The sequence below is a fragment of the Serinus canaria genome, chromosome 5, assembly GCF_022539315.1.
Source record: "Serinus canaria isolate serCan28SL12 chromosome 5, serCan2020, whole genome shotgun sequence".
Lineage (NCBI taxonomy): Eukaryota > Metazoa > Chordata > Aves > Passeriformes > Fringillidae > Serinus > Serinus canaria.
This window is the reverse complement of record NC_066319.1, coordinates 9648021-9664125: the sequence shown is the minus strand read 5'-3', so window position 1 is coordinate 9664125 and position 16105 is coordinate 9648021. Positions and strand designations below refer to the sequence as shown.

The window sequence follows — 16105 nt, the reverse complement described above, 5'->3', positions numbered from 1 at the left end:
TGCATGCTTGCCTGGTGGACAAAGTAGAGCTACCAATCAAGAGATGCATGGACAAGGCAGAGCTACCAATGAAACAATGTATGACTGTGTTGTCTAAGATAAGAAGTAAATATGAACAACTTTTAGAAGGACAATAAATGCCTTTTTCTTGATTCACATTGTATGTGCAGAGTCTTTTTTTGTCTCATTCCACGACCTAAGCAGCACTAGTGGCACAGTAACTCTGATAGCTTATTTCAGAATAAAACTCCAGAAAGACAGAAAAAAACCAGCCACAAGTCTGCCTCCATTTGGGGCTGCTTCACAGCAAGCAGCACCCTAAGACACAGAGCTTGTGCTTTTTTGTAAACACACTGAGCTAAGCTATTAAACTCATTAGCATATATAAATATGATATAGGCTCCCACATCATGAGCAGCACTGAACACTTCTCATATGCTTTTGCATCACAGCAGAGACAGACACGACATTCCAAGGTTCAAGCAGGAATAGTGATCTTTATTGTTCACAGCTCATATTTATATGGTTGTCAAAAGCAGCACATTCAATCCCAGTTGGCTGGTCACTTGCTGCCACCCAGCTCACTGGCCAGTAGCTGCCTCCATAAGTGCTCGCCAAAGATTGGCCAGCATCCATTCCTTGCAGTTAAGTCCTCCAGCTTTTCATTGTTTTCTTCCTTAAAGAAGAAAAAGTCTTCCTTAAAGACTTCCTTTTCTCACAGGTACAGGCTGATCAAGTCAAGGTCAAGGTTACTTGTGTCTGTGAGGCCTGTAGGCGAGCTGTTAGACATCATAGTTCCCCCTTTTTGTATTTCAACTACAAAGGTGGTCTTTATCATCCTCTCACAGCCCTTGGCAGACAGGATAACAAACATAGCACAATGAACAAAATAATTATGGTGATACAAAAAATGTTAAGTCCAGTTCAGATGAGGCTCTTCACCCAGCCTGATAAACCTAACTCTTCCAGCCAGTGATCCATCCCAGAAAATCCTCCAAACATCACATGCCATCAAACTCTTCACAACTATGTCCATGAGCTAACAAAAGAAAATCAACAGCATGTTGCATGATATCTACATCTATAGCCAAAGCACTCAAAATTAAGCAAATTTCATTTACTCTTTTTGCTACAAAGCAAGCCAATCTCTTTAATCCAGAAACTATTGGGGGTAACTTATTGCTTTTCTGCTCCAGTTCTGTCCCACATATCATGTTCCAATGTGTAATCAAAAAGTACACATCCTTCTGCTGATAATGTCCCTAAAATGTCTAACTCTTGGGGTTCATGTAAAGCAACAGGTAAATTGTCATCCCAAACATCCCATAGTTCCCTACAGGAGTTTTAAACATTACAATTGTTCTGGGAAGAGCATCACATTTTGACAACATTTTGTGTTACTTGTACACTTTGTGTGCCATTCAAGGGTACCCCCAGGAAGCATGTATGAAAAGGTTGTTATGGTTGTGCCATAGATGCACAACACCTGAGGGGCCCTCAGGGAGGCACTGCTGGTTGTGATCCAGAGCAGAGCCTAGAGCAGGGCGCACACACTGGGCAGGTACCCATTGCATTCTTGCATCTGTAGAAACACAAGCATACCCGTGCCCCCAAGTGACCAAGTCCCAAGGACCTTCCCACTTGATGGTAATGAGGTCCCATACCCATACCTCAGACTTGGGCAACTGGACATCACTATAGGACTGCAATGACAAAAAAAAAATTAAAATAAGGGGGTTTTGGGAGTTTGGCAATATCAAAAAGAGATTCAATGTATACAGAGCTTTGGCCGCCCTACTTTGTGGGGTTTCACCAGACATTGTCCCTTTTTCAAGAATGCACTTCAAAGTGCCATGGGCAAGCTCAACAATGGCTCGGCCTGTTGGGGAATGAGGAATGCCAGTGAGATGCGGACACATCCCAGAACTGCAAGAATGGATGAGTTTTCTCTGAGATACAGACAGGGCCATTATCAATTTTAATGGTATGGCCAGCGCAGTAGCAGAGCAGGGCCTGGCCCCACCCTACCAGGCCATGTGGTAAAGTGCAGCCTGGCCTGACCAGTGTCCAGTTACCTGTTCAAAAGCTGGAAACAAGAGAGCTTTTCCTGGGTTTAGCTCATTTTTAAATGTGATTACACAGGGGTATGTTCGGCTTCCTTAAGTGGTTTAACAAGGTGTCAACATTCAAAACTAGCCAGATGATTGGTTCTGTTGGGTCCAGAGGAAGCTGTTAGCAGTCCTTACAGAGAACCACTTCCATAACTGATAGATTTTCTCTTTACCTAAAAACCAAGCTAGGTTAAACCACAACATTCTCCACCTATTGTCTCTGTGAATACCCATTTAAAAATTATCAAAATTACAACTTCTACTTAGAACAATAAAAATTACTAAACTAAACAGAAGGAAAAAATTTCTTACACTAACCTCCACCCCTAGACATTTTACTATAATTACAATATCAATTTTCCACTATCATTTATTTAAACTTATGACTTAATACTTGATTTGCCCTATAGTTCTAATTAATCATTATCTCACAGCTTTCACCAGTTGCATGCATTCTCCACCAAAATATGCAGTGGTTTCAGTCACCAGGCAAAAACACTTATTAAGTGTAATGGTTTTGGTTGGCCAATCTGAGTTTTCTGCCCAACACACCAATTAATGTAGTGGGTCTAGCGCTGGCCAAACGCCAGTGCACCCACCAGAATTATTTACTCATTTTCTGTGGCAAGATAAGGATTAGGAGGGGAGCAAAACAGATTTTAACTAAAAAACAAGCTATGTTAAACCACAACGCTTGGGGAAGTTAACTCAGGGTCACCTTTAAGAATATTAAAGAAGGGTGATAAATGTGGGGTAGTTAACCCTAAATAGGGTCATACCCAGTTGATGATACCTAAAAGGTTTTGTGCATCATTTAATGTTTGGACCTTAGTTGAAAATGGAATTGTTTGTGGCTGTATTGTCTGATCTAACATTTTAACTCCTATGTATTTCCATGGGGGTTGTTGTTGCACCTCCTCAGGTGCAATTTGCAACCTGAACTCTTGCAGTGCTTGCATCAATTTTGGCTGAATCTGTAAAAGGCCTTCTTTGCTGCATGATTAACAGAGAGCACTGTAAATGCAAATTCAGGATATCATCAGGATGTAAAGGAATGGTAAAGAAACAGTCTTTTAAATCAACAATCAAAATGTCCCAAGTAGCAGATATAATAGCAGGGGATGGCATTCCAGGCTGTAAAGACCCGGTACTTTCCATAACTGTATTAATTTTTCTTAAGTCGTGGAATAAAAATTACTAAACAGGATAAACTTCCTTCCAAACAGGATAAACTTCAGGTAAACTTCCATTTACCTGATTTCTTTTTAATCACAAACACAGGGGTGTTCCATGGACTTGTTGATGGCTCAATATGTACTTGATTTAGTTGCTCTTTAACCAACAATTAAAGAGCATGCAGTTTTTCTTTTTCAAGGTGCCATCAATCCACACACAGGTCCTCCAGTGAGTAATTTTAAGGCAAGTGTGGGATGCCTTATGCCCTTCAGCACAGTGGCCTCTGTTAAAACACTGTTCCCAGCCAAACCCCCCATCCTGACAAGACATCTCTTCCCCATAGGTGAGTGGCACAGCAGTAACATAGGGATGGATCATGGCTGGCTGTTCTTCCAGATTTTTAACTAACTTAGGCTTACTACTCAAGTAACTTTGTGTGGCACCTCCAAGGTCAGCAACAACAGATCCTACAGCTATGGTGGGCCATGGCTGAAGCCATGTGTTAGCAGATATGATCATAACATCTGCTCCAGTATCTATCATCCCACTGACCTTGATGTGGGATGGATTTGCCTGAGGCATTGTAAGAGTACAAACCACGTTTGGTCTTCGATCAGATACGACCTGAGTCCAGTATACTTCAGGTTCCCCTGTCAAGCCAAAGCTTCCGTTTTCTTGCAGCTTTGAGTCTGTTTTAGGAACAAAAGACTTAAAAGGTACAAGTTGAACAATACGACTTTTAGCTGGAATGGATACAGGAGGAGCAGGTGTTGATACCATAGCACATATTTGTCCAGTATAGTCTGTATCTATAACTCCAGGGCGGACAAAATACCCGTGTAACATTGCTCTTGATCATCCTAATAGTAATGTACTTAATCCTTCTCCAGTAGGCCCATGGGCCTCAAGGGGGATTTTATTTACCTTCAATGAGTCTGTAAGTTATAATGCCAGCAACAGAAACATCTGTGTCAGCTGATTCTCTTGTTGTCCCTGTGAGCTGGTCGCATAGGCCTGCACTGGAGTATGGGAAGGTGCTCATGTCTGAAAGCATTTCCCTTTGGCGCTCTTGTTCCTGTTTCCCTGCCCACTAAGAGGTTGTCCGTTAGCATGGAATTTAGACCAGCATTGCTTGGCAAAATGACCGGGTTTTCCGCATCGGTAACAGCTTCCCACTAAAGGCATAGCTCTCTGTCTCTGGTGTGTCCCCCATGACTGGTACCTACGGGGACAATTTGCTTTCATGTGGCCTAGCTGCCCACATCCATAGCATTTGGGTAACAGAGCAGCTGCCAAAGAACTAACTAACAAAGTCATTTCATAAGATACAGTTCCAACTTCAGCACATGCATCAATCATCTCATCTAAGGATGGATTTCTTCTTGGTAATAGGTCTATAGCTTTCTTGCAGTCTTCATTTGCATTGCTTCGTGCCAATGCCCGTATCAACAGATTTTTTGCTTCATCATTTGCTATTTGCTTTTCCATTGCATCTTTTAATCGTTCTATAAATTGCCTATAAGGCTCTTTGGGGCCCTGCTTAATTTTTGCACAACTCTGAGTTGGTGTTACCAATGCCATTTTTCCAACTTCCATCAGGGCCTGAATTCCTAAATCTTTTGCCTGTGCCAATATCAAAGGATTTAGGCGCGCTTGCAACTGTGGGTTATTTATGGAAGGCAATCCCAGAAGTTGAGGGACCCCTGCCCCAAAGCATGGATCTTGCTGCAGCACTGCTAAATTACGCAGCCCTTGCTTTTCCACATATCGCTGCCAGGTGGACTCAAACACCATGTATTCCATCGGGGTACAGAGCAACCCTGCTATTTGCTTGATATCAAAGGGTGTCATTTCATATTCAGCTAGAAGCCTTAACATCCTTGTTACAACCGGAGACCCCAGTCCATGTTGGGTGGCTAGCTGGCGTAACTGGGAGAGAACATTAAAGATGACTTGTAGATAGGACACAGTCCAATTGTTTTGCAGCCCTTGGTCATCCGAGGACATAGGGAATGTAGGTACAGAAATTCGTTCAGCGGCTTCATAATCTCCACTAGTAAGTGCCATTAATTTCATAAATTGCCAAAATCGAACTGGATTGTATGCTGCGATAGTAGCCCCAGTCGTCCCACTCACAGTCTCTTGGCCACCCAAGAACAGCCCAGGCATTGGTACAGAAAGTTGTTCAGTAAGTTCAAGATCCCCACTAGCAAGAGCCTTTAATTTCCCACAGTGACATCTAACCCGGTCATATCCTGAGATAGTAGCTGACACTGGCTGCATGGTGAAAAGATCCTCCTGAGGGCCAGCTGTGGGGCAACAATTTGGGTCTCCCCTGTTAGGATCCCACAAACCTACTAATAGAGGGGGTTCCTTGGGCCTCTCAGGCTTTGGCTGTGGACACGATGGGATGCGGCGTCCCGCCGCTCCAGCTGCTGGCAGCTCCCTGCTGGAACTCTCAGCACCAAGCGCCGCTCGGCTCCTGGCTGCTCTTTCCATGCCCAGCTTGTGACTGGGCCTATCAAGAACTGAAGGGGCCACGGGCAGAAGTTTATCATCACTCTGGTCATCCATAGGAAGAGGAGGAGACAATGGCTTTGTGGTAACTGGGGGTGCAGGACGCTGGGGTGCAGGTGCACACGGCGCAGGCGGAGTTGCAGAGATGGTAGGTGCAGATGACAGCTGCTTCCCTTCTAGCTTTTTGCCCGTCCTTTCCACCCGAAAACTCGATGTGGCACCTCCTCCCCCAGGCGCTCCCTCATGAGCTCCACTATCACTGGGTGTCTTGGCAGGTGGAGCCTGTCGTGCCTCAGCGGCTGTTTTTGCATTTTGCTCAAGTTTCAGCAGTTTCAAAGTATCCAGCACCAGACTCCAGGTAGTCATAATATTTTTAGCAGTCTCATCGCCTCCAGAGGCTGATTCTAAAATCAATTCACCAGCCCGTTCCCAGTTTTTAACAATAAATGCAGCTTCTATGGTGACATCTACCCCATGGTTCCTACACCACTGCAAGAAAGTACACAGAGCTTTCTTATCATATTTTATCCCTCGACGGCCCAACATAATGGTCCACGCTTTCACTACAGCTTTTTCTTCTGCTGACACTTGAGCTTTTTCTTTGGTTGACACATGAGATCCCATCGCCTCCAGTGGCTCACTTTCTTAATTTTAAGTCTCAACCTTTGCAGCTCCCCACGCTTCAGTGTATACCTCTTCACCCACTGGTGTCTCCTGATTCAGAGCTGCACTCTTGGATTCTGGACTGTCTTCCTTCAGTTCACTCTGAGAGAAAGCAGGAGCTGGGACTCTCTGAGCTACCACACCGTGAAAGGGCGTTGAGGCCAGGTGGGCAGCCCTGTTAAAGTCACACGTGTCCTCTGGGTTGGCACAAAGGGTCTTGTTCTTGTAGGAGCCTGTCACAATTGCATCCTCACTCAAACGCTCAATTCCATTCAGCTCATCCTGGAAAAAACAGAAAAGACAGTGAAAGCCTGCAGATTTCATCACAAATCTTTCTTTAGTTAAAAGCTGAACATTTATCTTCCCTTTCTTCCACTCCACCACCTTCCAACATGAATGGGACATTCAGCCTCCAAGAACTCTACTTATCACAGAATCCCAGAATGCTCCAGGTCAGAAGGGACCTTAAACACCATCCACTTCCACCCCCTCACCACGGCAAGGGACACCTGCCACAAGTGCAGGTTGCTCCAAGCCCCATCCAACCAGGCCTGGAACACTTCCTGGGACAAGGCAGCCGCAGCCACAACATGATATTTCCAGGATAATCTCATCACCACCCCATTCAATTACAGCCATGCCAGGCAGCAGTTTAGAATCCTTCTTTCTTGACCTGTGATGCCAGTCCAGCCAAGCTGACTCAGTCTGACAGCAGCAAAGGCTGCCTTGGTGCCTCCTGGGCAGGAAATCTCCCATGGGCTCAAGTGTTTCCTTACACAGGCTCCTGCTGCTGCTGCGCTTTCCTTGGCACTCAGACAATCCACAGGATTACGAACAGCAAGAGGCTGACGGGCACTTTTCTGATGGGCACGATCTGCTGAACAACTAAGAAGAAGTTACAGTCAGTCACATATTTATTAGAGCAGCTGCCCATCTCCAACAAATTCCTCGCAAGAGTCAAGTCTATTGATCATTTCAATCTACCAGTTTCTACTACAGAACTAGCAGCAAGCCATAGATACAGCTCTCCAGAATAAAGCAGCTTAAATAGTTCTAGGTTGAAGATGAAGAAAAGAAGACTATTTCCTCATCAGGGACTCTGAGTAAGCAAATAAAAAGTACCAGTATAAACAGAACACAACATATCCCCTCACACACCCCTACAAGAAACAGTTATTTCAGTTTGCTACAGCAAGGGTTTGATGCTCCCATTTTCCTTCCCTCTGAAATCCAGGTCTTGAATAATTCTACCTTGTATTCTGATTTGTCAAAGTAGAGGATTCACCAAATATAGAGAAAAATAGAACAGCAGCCAGTGGGGGAAGCAGACCTACATCTGTAAAGAAAAAACAAGAGGCTCTATCATATCCACAGGTCTTCCAAAACAGTATATCCAACATTACTTAAAATAGTTAATACACAGTCTTAAAACTACTGTTCTAGCAGGTGTCCATCGTAACATGAGGAAATGGATTCAAAGACAGAAAAACAAAATGAACTTATGAGATTTCATCTACATAATCTAAACCAACATGCCAAATCTCAGCCTAAGTCCCTTACAGCTAACTTAGCCTCATGCTCTGTTCTATACCACTCCTTCCCTCCCCCTGCTATGAAAAGCCACTGCCTTGGTAAGTAACAAATCTTCATCCCAGAGAAAAGGGCATGCCAACATATTTACCCTCTGATGTGCCATCACTAACTTCCAGGAGAAAGAAAGAATCTTACAGTTTAAACAGGAATGCAGATTTTACATATTTGTCAACTGAACCATGGCACAGCCACGGCCAGAGCCATTCTGCAGTCCACATGCAATCCCTGCCGTTCACCAACTCTCAGCATTCCTGGGTTCCATGCAATTCAGACCTCTGGGAACTGTCTGTAACACCAAACAGTCTCTTCCACTCCTCTCTCAGAAGGAGCCTGTCTATTCCCTGGCCATCATTAGCCACAGAAAGGCAGAGCAACCTTGAAAAGAATGTGTTTTCCTCTGCTCTAATTAAACCACCCCATCTCCTGGGATTTATCAGCATTTCAGGGAGCACTGTACAAGCAGCACACTCACTCCTCCACGACCTAAGCAACACTGTTGGCATGGCAACTCTGATAGCTCCTTTCAGTATAAAACTCCAGATATGCTGAGCACAGAGTTCCCAAGACAGGAAAAAAATCACCCACAAATCTGCTTCCATTTGGGGCTCTTTCACAGCAAACAGCACCCCAAGACAGTTAGCTTGTGGTTTTGTGTAAACACACTGAGCTAAGCTATTAAACTCATTAGCATATATTAATATGATATAGGCTCCCACATCATGAGCAGCAATGAACACTCCCCATGTCCTTATGCAACCCCTGCTGAAGCCTCTGTCTTCAAGCTGCAGCACTAATTGCTTCCAGGCCGACCGATTTTTAAATTCTTCCAGCTCGAGAGGCTTAAGTACTTGGCAAAACAAGTCCCAATTTTAGGAAGTGGCTTTGAGAATTCCAAATGCAACCCCCCCACCTCAAACTCAAGACTCACATCATTTGTGGCTGAGCTGACTCGTCCACATAGGGGGTGAAGCTGGGCACTGGGTGGGGCACTTCCAAGCCAGAGCTCACAGTGCTTCGAGGACGACGCTGGGGAAGGAAAGGCAACATTAACAACACAGGGGTGCATTTCAGTCTCCACATCCCTCTACATTCTGCATCTCCCTTTTCTTCATCTCTCTCATCTGGATGTTTTCTGTTATAGATGATTAAACTTGATGGAGACTTCTCCAATGAATTCCCTTCTGACACAGTCACAGCCCACCAGCTGAACCCTGGCACCTAAAAGGCTCCTCCTGCATGTCCTCACCAGGCCCAGTGCCTCTTATTCTGAGGGAATGTCTATACATATTGAGGAATATATATCTATACACATTATCCTAGTCAGCCTGGGTATTCCTTATTTTCCACAGATGCCACAGTTCTCATTTTACAGCCAAGACTGTCCCAATTCTATGATAATATTCATTCTCCTGTCCACAATCAGCCTCCACAGTTGGAGTTTGTTTTTTTCTCAGTTTTCCCAGCAGAGGCCATTGCAGCCCCACAAAAGTCCCTTAACAGTGTTATGAGTGATGTTCTGTAGGTCTAATTAATAAACAATAAAATTTAATTTAGCAGCAATTCTAACTGAACTGCAATTTTATATAAATTAATACAATCAAGTATATTAAATATAATCAAGCATACAAAAAATTTGGCTGTGATTAATTAAGTATGATTAAGGTTTGTATAAAGCATAAGCAAAAGTGACTGTGGTACAGGGAAGGCTTCTCACCCTGACACACGTATGAAACAAAGTAATCCACACTACACTTCCATACTGTATGCCAATACATATTCATCAATATTTTTCTATAAATCCTCTATTTTCAATTCCTGAAATCTATGTCACTACACTGCATAGCACATGCTCCACTTGTTGCTAGGGGATCTCCTGGCTTTGTCTTTGGTCTTTTCAGAGGAAGGCTCGCCATCTTCCTCACTATCCTCTGAATAACCTTTACAGTTTGCACAAGCTTACTAAGCGTTGTGTTATGTAAGTAAGTATTATGTCCAAATAAGCCTTATTATTTCATAGATAAAACCACAACTTGGATTCCTCACCTGGAATCATTCCAACGTCTCTCTTTTGGGATCTTGCTTATCTCAATATTACATCCTGTATCCTGTTTTTCACATGTAACAAAGGACTTTGTTCATGCCAAGGCCGATTCTGTTTGGGAGTTTGTTTATCTCAATCCTACATACTTTATTATTTTAAAACAATTATTTTCTAAAACATTGATATAGTTACAATTTAGTTAGCACAAATCATGTCCATTTATCACACACAGTTCTCATTTTACAGCCAAGATTGTCCCAATTCTATAATATTCATCTTGTCCACAAACAGCCTCCAGACTTGAAGTATTGTTTTTTTCTCAATTTTTTTCATCAGAGGCCATTGCAGCACCACAAAAAGCCCTTAACAGTTTCCAAGGTCTGACAGTGGCTGAGAGGGGCTCTGCTTGGTGCAAGCAAGAAGGCAATTTACTGTTTCTACAGATCAGTTTATGTACTCTCAGAGCTTCGGGTAGAATTTTCCACTGCCAAAGCGATAACCACAATATTTATGTTTCCTGGTAACTCACTTAACCACAGTCTTGCATGATTTGCTTTAGACAAAGCACAACACTCTTTCTGGTTCCTCTTTTATATTTCTGTTGACTGTTCCCAGGGCTTTGGGCCCACCAGGTGCAAGATGTCCACACCATTCATCGACTGTGTAGTACTTTTTATTCCACTGCTCAGCTGTCCCCCCACAGAGGTCCATTAGCAAAGAGAAGAGGTAGAATTTAGTCTGGCAACAAACTACTGTCACCCGCCTATTTCAATTCCCTGAGACTCTTCAGCACAAAATAAGTTATGTGATGGGAATACTCACTCCTTTTTTCCATCATTTCCCAAACTGCTTTTGAGGCATCTTTAGCAATAAGAGAAACCCCTTCTTCCATGCGCAGGTTTTAATATGCCAGAGAATTCATCAAAGGTTATTCTTGCACTGCCCTTCAATGGAGTGGAATTAAACATCCCTGACTCTTCTGCCAGAAACAGGATATTTTATTGAATTAACTCTAAGAAAGTTCATTAAGAGGGGAGCAGAGACTACTCTAAGGGCAGACATTAAAATAAATATGGAACCACTCAGAGACCAGAATGAATGTTTTAAAAAGCACAAAGAGATTGGCAAAATAAATTTTATATTAATAATTCTTCCTCACTCTTCTCAGCTATATTAAATCTATGATTTAGTTAACTTTGCCAGTCATTTAACCAAACTGCTTTCTATATGAAAAGCATGTCCTTGAAGTTGCCAAGAATTTCAGACTGGTTGCATCCCTCCCTCATTCGAGTTTTTCTTACCAAGCTTCACTTATAACAATGACCATAATGAAAAAGTGAAAATACTTTCATTATCTCGATGCCTGAAGTTTTTAGCTTTTATGTATTCTTCATGTATTTGGAGTTCTGTAGACTGTTAAATGCCTCAGTGCTACTTCCAGTACTTTCCCACCTTTCTTTCCCACAGCGAACAGGCCCTTATTGACACATTCCTAAAATTGTCTTATCTCTTGCCTGCTACTTCTCCAAGGACATTTTATTTTGCAATCACTGGCATAAGAGTAGGGAAGGAGGGCAGATGCCAGGGAGGAGATTACCTAACCAACTGCTTCTCTCATTGGACAACATTGGCCAGATATTCCAATGGCCCAATTCTATCTATTCTAAGGACCGAATTCTGAGCAATGGCTTTTTGCCATACTCTGGACCTGAAGGCTTTCAAGGAAAGCTTTGCTTTTACATTATCATTCTAACATGGTCTGGAAAGGTTTGTGTTCCACACCACGTGACCAACAGAACAGACCACGGGGGACACAAGCATCATAAAGTCACCCTAGCACATCCAGGCATCAGCCTCGTGACTTTCTATTCCTCTTTTCTCAGCTACAAAGAACATGGCAACACTGGGGCTTATCTGAGCACCTACGAAACAAACCTGAGCTCACGGGATTGATTCCCTTCACATAAGATCTTCCATCACTTCTCTACAACAGCCTCAACACCTGTAGCACAGCTGCTCCTTTTGATGTTTAGTTTAAGCCACTGGAAGCTACTCTCTGTCATCCTATTGCCAGGATAAATATTCCATTGATACTGCACTTGAATTCTTTTGATCTGCTCTCTTCTGTTTTCCTCACAAGCACTTCAAAACAAGACTTGCAGAATGCTGCACAGGCCTTCTCTGCACAAGACAGCCAACAAGTTCTTCCTTCAGGTTTCCAAAATAATTCAACTCTTACGCTTCTGTCTTACAGGTTTAACTCATGCCTGGCTTCTCTCCCCTTCCCTCGTATTCTGCCTCTTACATTCCTTTTCTGCCCTCCAAACATTTCAGCAAGCCACCTCTGCCAATTCTTCTGCTTAGCAAGAATTTCCTGCAGGAAGGGTCAGAGCCTGGCCTTGGTTTTAGAACTCCACAGAGAGTTTTTCAACCTTATTCAAGCAATATCAGCCTGTTTATCTTGAGCAGAGTACACATGGCCAGGGAGTCTTTAGGAGAGCAACCATTCACAAGGCCGTGCAGTGACAGGACAACGGGGAATGGCCTTAAGCCAAAGGAGGGTGGCTTTGGATGAGATATTGGGAAGAAATTCTTCCCTGGGAGGATGCTGAGGCCCTGGCAAAGGTTGTCTGCAGGAGCTGTGGCTGATCCATCCTTGGGAGTGCCCAAGGCAAAGTTACATGGGCTTGGAGCAATCTGGACTACTGGAAGGTGAAACCAGATGATCTATAAGGTTCTCCCTAATCCAAACAATTTCACAATTTTATTATTTAATCTGTATTTGCAACAGAGACAAACCACAGGCAAGGGGGAAAGGCGCAACCTCTGCTTCAAGGTTTACAAGTCATCAACTTACACACACCTTCTTCTCTTTTCCCCATCCATTTTCAACCCCTTTACCCTGTTAGAGTTCTAAGATCCTGCACTGATTTGTTTCTTCAGGCTGGACATCTCCTGTCCCTGACCGAGGAGCTGCACATTCTCCCTGGTCAAGCAGGAGTGGCTGACTGCTGGGGCATGACCACCTCTCCTTTAATCCTACACTTAAAAGGAAACGGACACCTGTAAGGCTGGGTACGGACCTGTCTCTGACAGAGACAGCTTTCCTAAACCAATTCACTCTGAATTCCTGTGCAGCCAAAACACACCACTTAGATACCCAACTTTTAGAGGGACTTGGGGGTTTAATTCCCCCCTACCAGAAATATATGAAAAAAGCGCCCATCTTGACAATGAAGAACCGCACGCAAGCAACATTAGCAGAAAAAGCTACTAAGATTAAACCATCTCCATCCCCGGTGATTGCCCCTTTCTGTAGACTGTTATGACCCCCGAGACCGACCCCACCCTCCTCACAGGGGCTGCCGACGGCTGCGCTCCGGCCAGGGGGAGCCTCAGCCAGACTTAGTCGGGACCCTCTGGTCCTTCACCAGTTCGACCAGCGGTTCCAGCAGGTGGGGGGCACAGCCGAACCTCGACCCCTGCCGGGGGGCGGCGGGCAGAGCGGCGGGGACTCCCTGCTGGCACCGACGGAAGGCGAGGCTGTTGGTTCTCTGGGACGCATCGCCCCACGCCGGGACCGGGCAGCCCGCGCTGTCCGGGCACCCCAGCGCCGTGCCGGGCAGAAAAATACGCCTCAGAGCGCCACAACCGCTAGCGGCAAGTCCTTTACACCCTAAAGCCCCTCAGGGATCCCACACAGACATAGCCCCTCCGCCCTACACACCTCACAGCCCCTCACAGACCCCACACAGTCCCTCGCAGACCCCCCCAGACACACCCACGCCCCGCACACCTCACAAACCACAGCCGCTCACAGATCTCTCTGTGCCCCTCAGACCCGCGCATCCCACAGCCCTCAGCTGCGCGACCCTCACGTACCCCACAGCTATCAGTCCCGCGCACCTCAGTACTAAAAGCCCCTCAGCCCCACAGGAATGCCTCAGCCCCCCAAGCCCTACAGACCTCACGGCTCCCCGAGCGCTTCTCAAGGAAATGGCAGCCATCAGTTCCGCGAACTTCACAGCCCCCCACAGACTCCACTGATACCGGAGGACCCCTCACAGACTCCACAGCCCCTCAGGCCCCACCCCCGACCCCACAGGCGCGCAACCCTTACGGTATCACAAACCTCAGCCCCGTGCATCTCACAGCTCCTGGGACCGCCTCAGTCCTCCATGGACCCCACAGCCCTCTGCCCCACATACCTGTAACCATACAGCACCTCAGCTCTCGCCCCCTCACGGACCCCACAGCTCCTCAGGCCGCCTTAGCCCAGAGCGCCGCAGGCTTCGCCAACCCTTCCCGGACCCACCTCCCACCCAGCCGGACATACCACACACAGCTCCCGGCCGCACGAGCCGCCCAACCCGACACAGCACCTCCCGCCAGCAAAACGTCCAAGTACTGCCCCTGCCTTAATATTCAAGCCTCTCCCGCCTCTTCATTGGCCACGCCTCTCGCCCCGCCCTGTCTGTTTGGCTCCGTCCTGCGTCGCCCCAGAGGATCTCGGGAGGTGTAGTTCCCGCCTCACCAGCGCCAGCCGGCGGGGAAAAATGAGTAATTTTAAAATTAATGCGCTCGCAATTAGTCTCATCCGAAAGTCTCATACTCCTGGTCCTGCTCGCATGAGTTCTCGCCCTTTCAACTCCTGACCGCTGGCACTTGCTGATTCTCCACGTTATTTTTTGTCTTAAATTCATCCCGTCTTTTTTCCTGAAGAGCTCACTTCATGCAACTGGAGATGAGTTTTGCTTTGGTGTCACAAAAACCTCTCACTTTTTGGGTGAAAAACACAGTTTGTCGCTCCCAGAAGTGTATGTGTGATCCTCAGCCCTATCAATTACCTTTCTCTCCTACAGCATTCCAAGAGACAACTAATTAGTCTGACAGGCTGCAGTAATACTCAGGAGCCTGGAGTGACTGGAAGTGAGTGTCCAAGGCCAGGTTGGACGGGGCTTGGAGCAATCTGGGATAGTGGAAGGTGTCGCTGTTCATGGCAGAGGGTCGAATGGAATGGGCTTCAAGGTCCCTTCCCACCCGGAACATTCCAGGATTTTAGGAATATGTCATCACAGCTTCCAGTGCCGGAGCACGACCGTGCAGTGGGACCTGATTGTTCCTGCGCTCGTTGACAGAGCTGAGGGAACCGCTCAGGAGAAACAACGGGGGCAGAGGGTGAGCGCCGGAACAGCACCACACGCTGACAGCCTGTCCTGCAGCACCCCCTCGTGTTCCTGCCGGGAATGCAATGAGCCGGGCTTGCGTGTTGGCCTCTGTAGAGAGTTGAGATCTTCATAAAATCCAACATCTGCAGGGCCTCAAGGCTACAGATGTCCTGTTCCCCTCTGCATTCAGGAACTGCAAACGCTGACGTATGAGGCAGCTGCAAAAAGAAATTGTCATGGACTTGGACAGGAATATCCTGCCAAGAACATAGATTAGCTGCCTGCAGTTATTGGAAATGTGATCAATAAAAGAGGTATTTGTCATAAAGAAAACTGAATGAGCAGAGAGCAGGGTTTTTTTTCACAACTGCCCTTGACTCACAGACTCTGGAGGCCTTGGTGATGCTTGGGACTAATGAAGCTTTTGTATGCAGAGAAGAGACGAACTACGACCATGGTGTTGATGGGAGGTTGTTTCTGCATTACACTGGCAAGAAACTCACGAGAGACCTCGGACTGGGGACAGCGGGCGGGACGGGGCGGTGCCGGACGGGGCTCGGTCGAGCTCTGCGGGGCTGTGATGGGACTCTGTCTCTGTGTGTGTGATAGCCAGCGACAACCACCGCTCCCAAGAGGGCGGAACTGGCCGCAAATCAAAGTCAGCAACGCCCAAGAGGGCGGCCCGGGCCGCAGGTGGCGGAACCGCTCGGACCCGGCCGCTGCCAGCACACAAGATGGCGGGTCTGGGCTGGACTCACGTGATACCACATCTAAGATGGCGGCACTCACAGGAAGTGGCTTCTGCCAGAACACAAGATGGCGGACTTCGGGCGGAA

The 16105-nt window shown here is 46.1% G+C and overlaps 1 protein-coding gene across 8 annotated transcripts; it reads right to left on the bottom strand.

The window, feature by feature from the left end:
* Positions 1-477: 477 nt before the first annotated feature.
* Positions 478-15992, bottom strand: LOC108964007 (uncharacterized). 8 transcript variants are annotated; one of them, XM_050974730.1, is made up of 6 exons: positions 14438-15992; positions 10104-10165; positions 8989-9086; positions 7719-7803; positions 7244-7352; positions 478-6749 (listed from the first exon to the last, which is right to left on the bottom strand). In XM_050974730.1, the coding sequence occupies exon 6, from the start codon at positions 6426-6428 to the stop codon at positions 4326-4328; it is 2103 nt and encodes a 700-aa protein (XP_050830687.1). In that variant the 5' UTR covers positions 6429-6749; positions 7244-7352; positions 7719-7803; positions 8989-9086; positions 10104-10165; positions 14438-15992; the 3' UTR covers positions 478-4325. The 8 variants fall into 8 exon arrangements, with proteins under 8 accessions (XP_050830687.1, XP_050830686.1, XP_050830690.1 ...); XM_050974729.1 differs by lacking the exon at positions 10104-10165; XM_050974733.1 differs by lacking the exon at positions 10104-10165 and having other exon boundaries at positions 7141-7341.
* Positions 15993-16105: the final 113 nt, after the last annotated feature.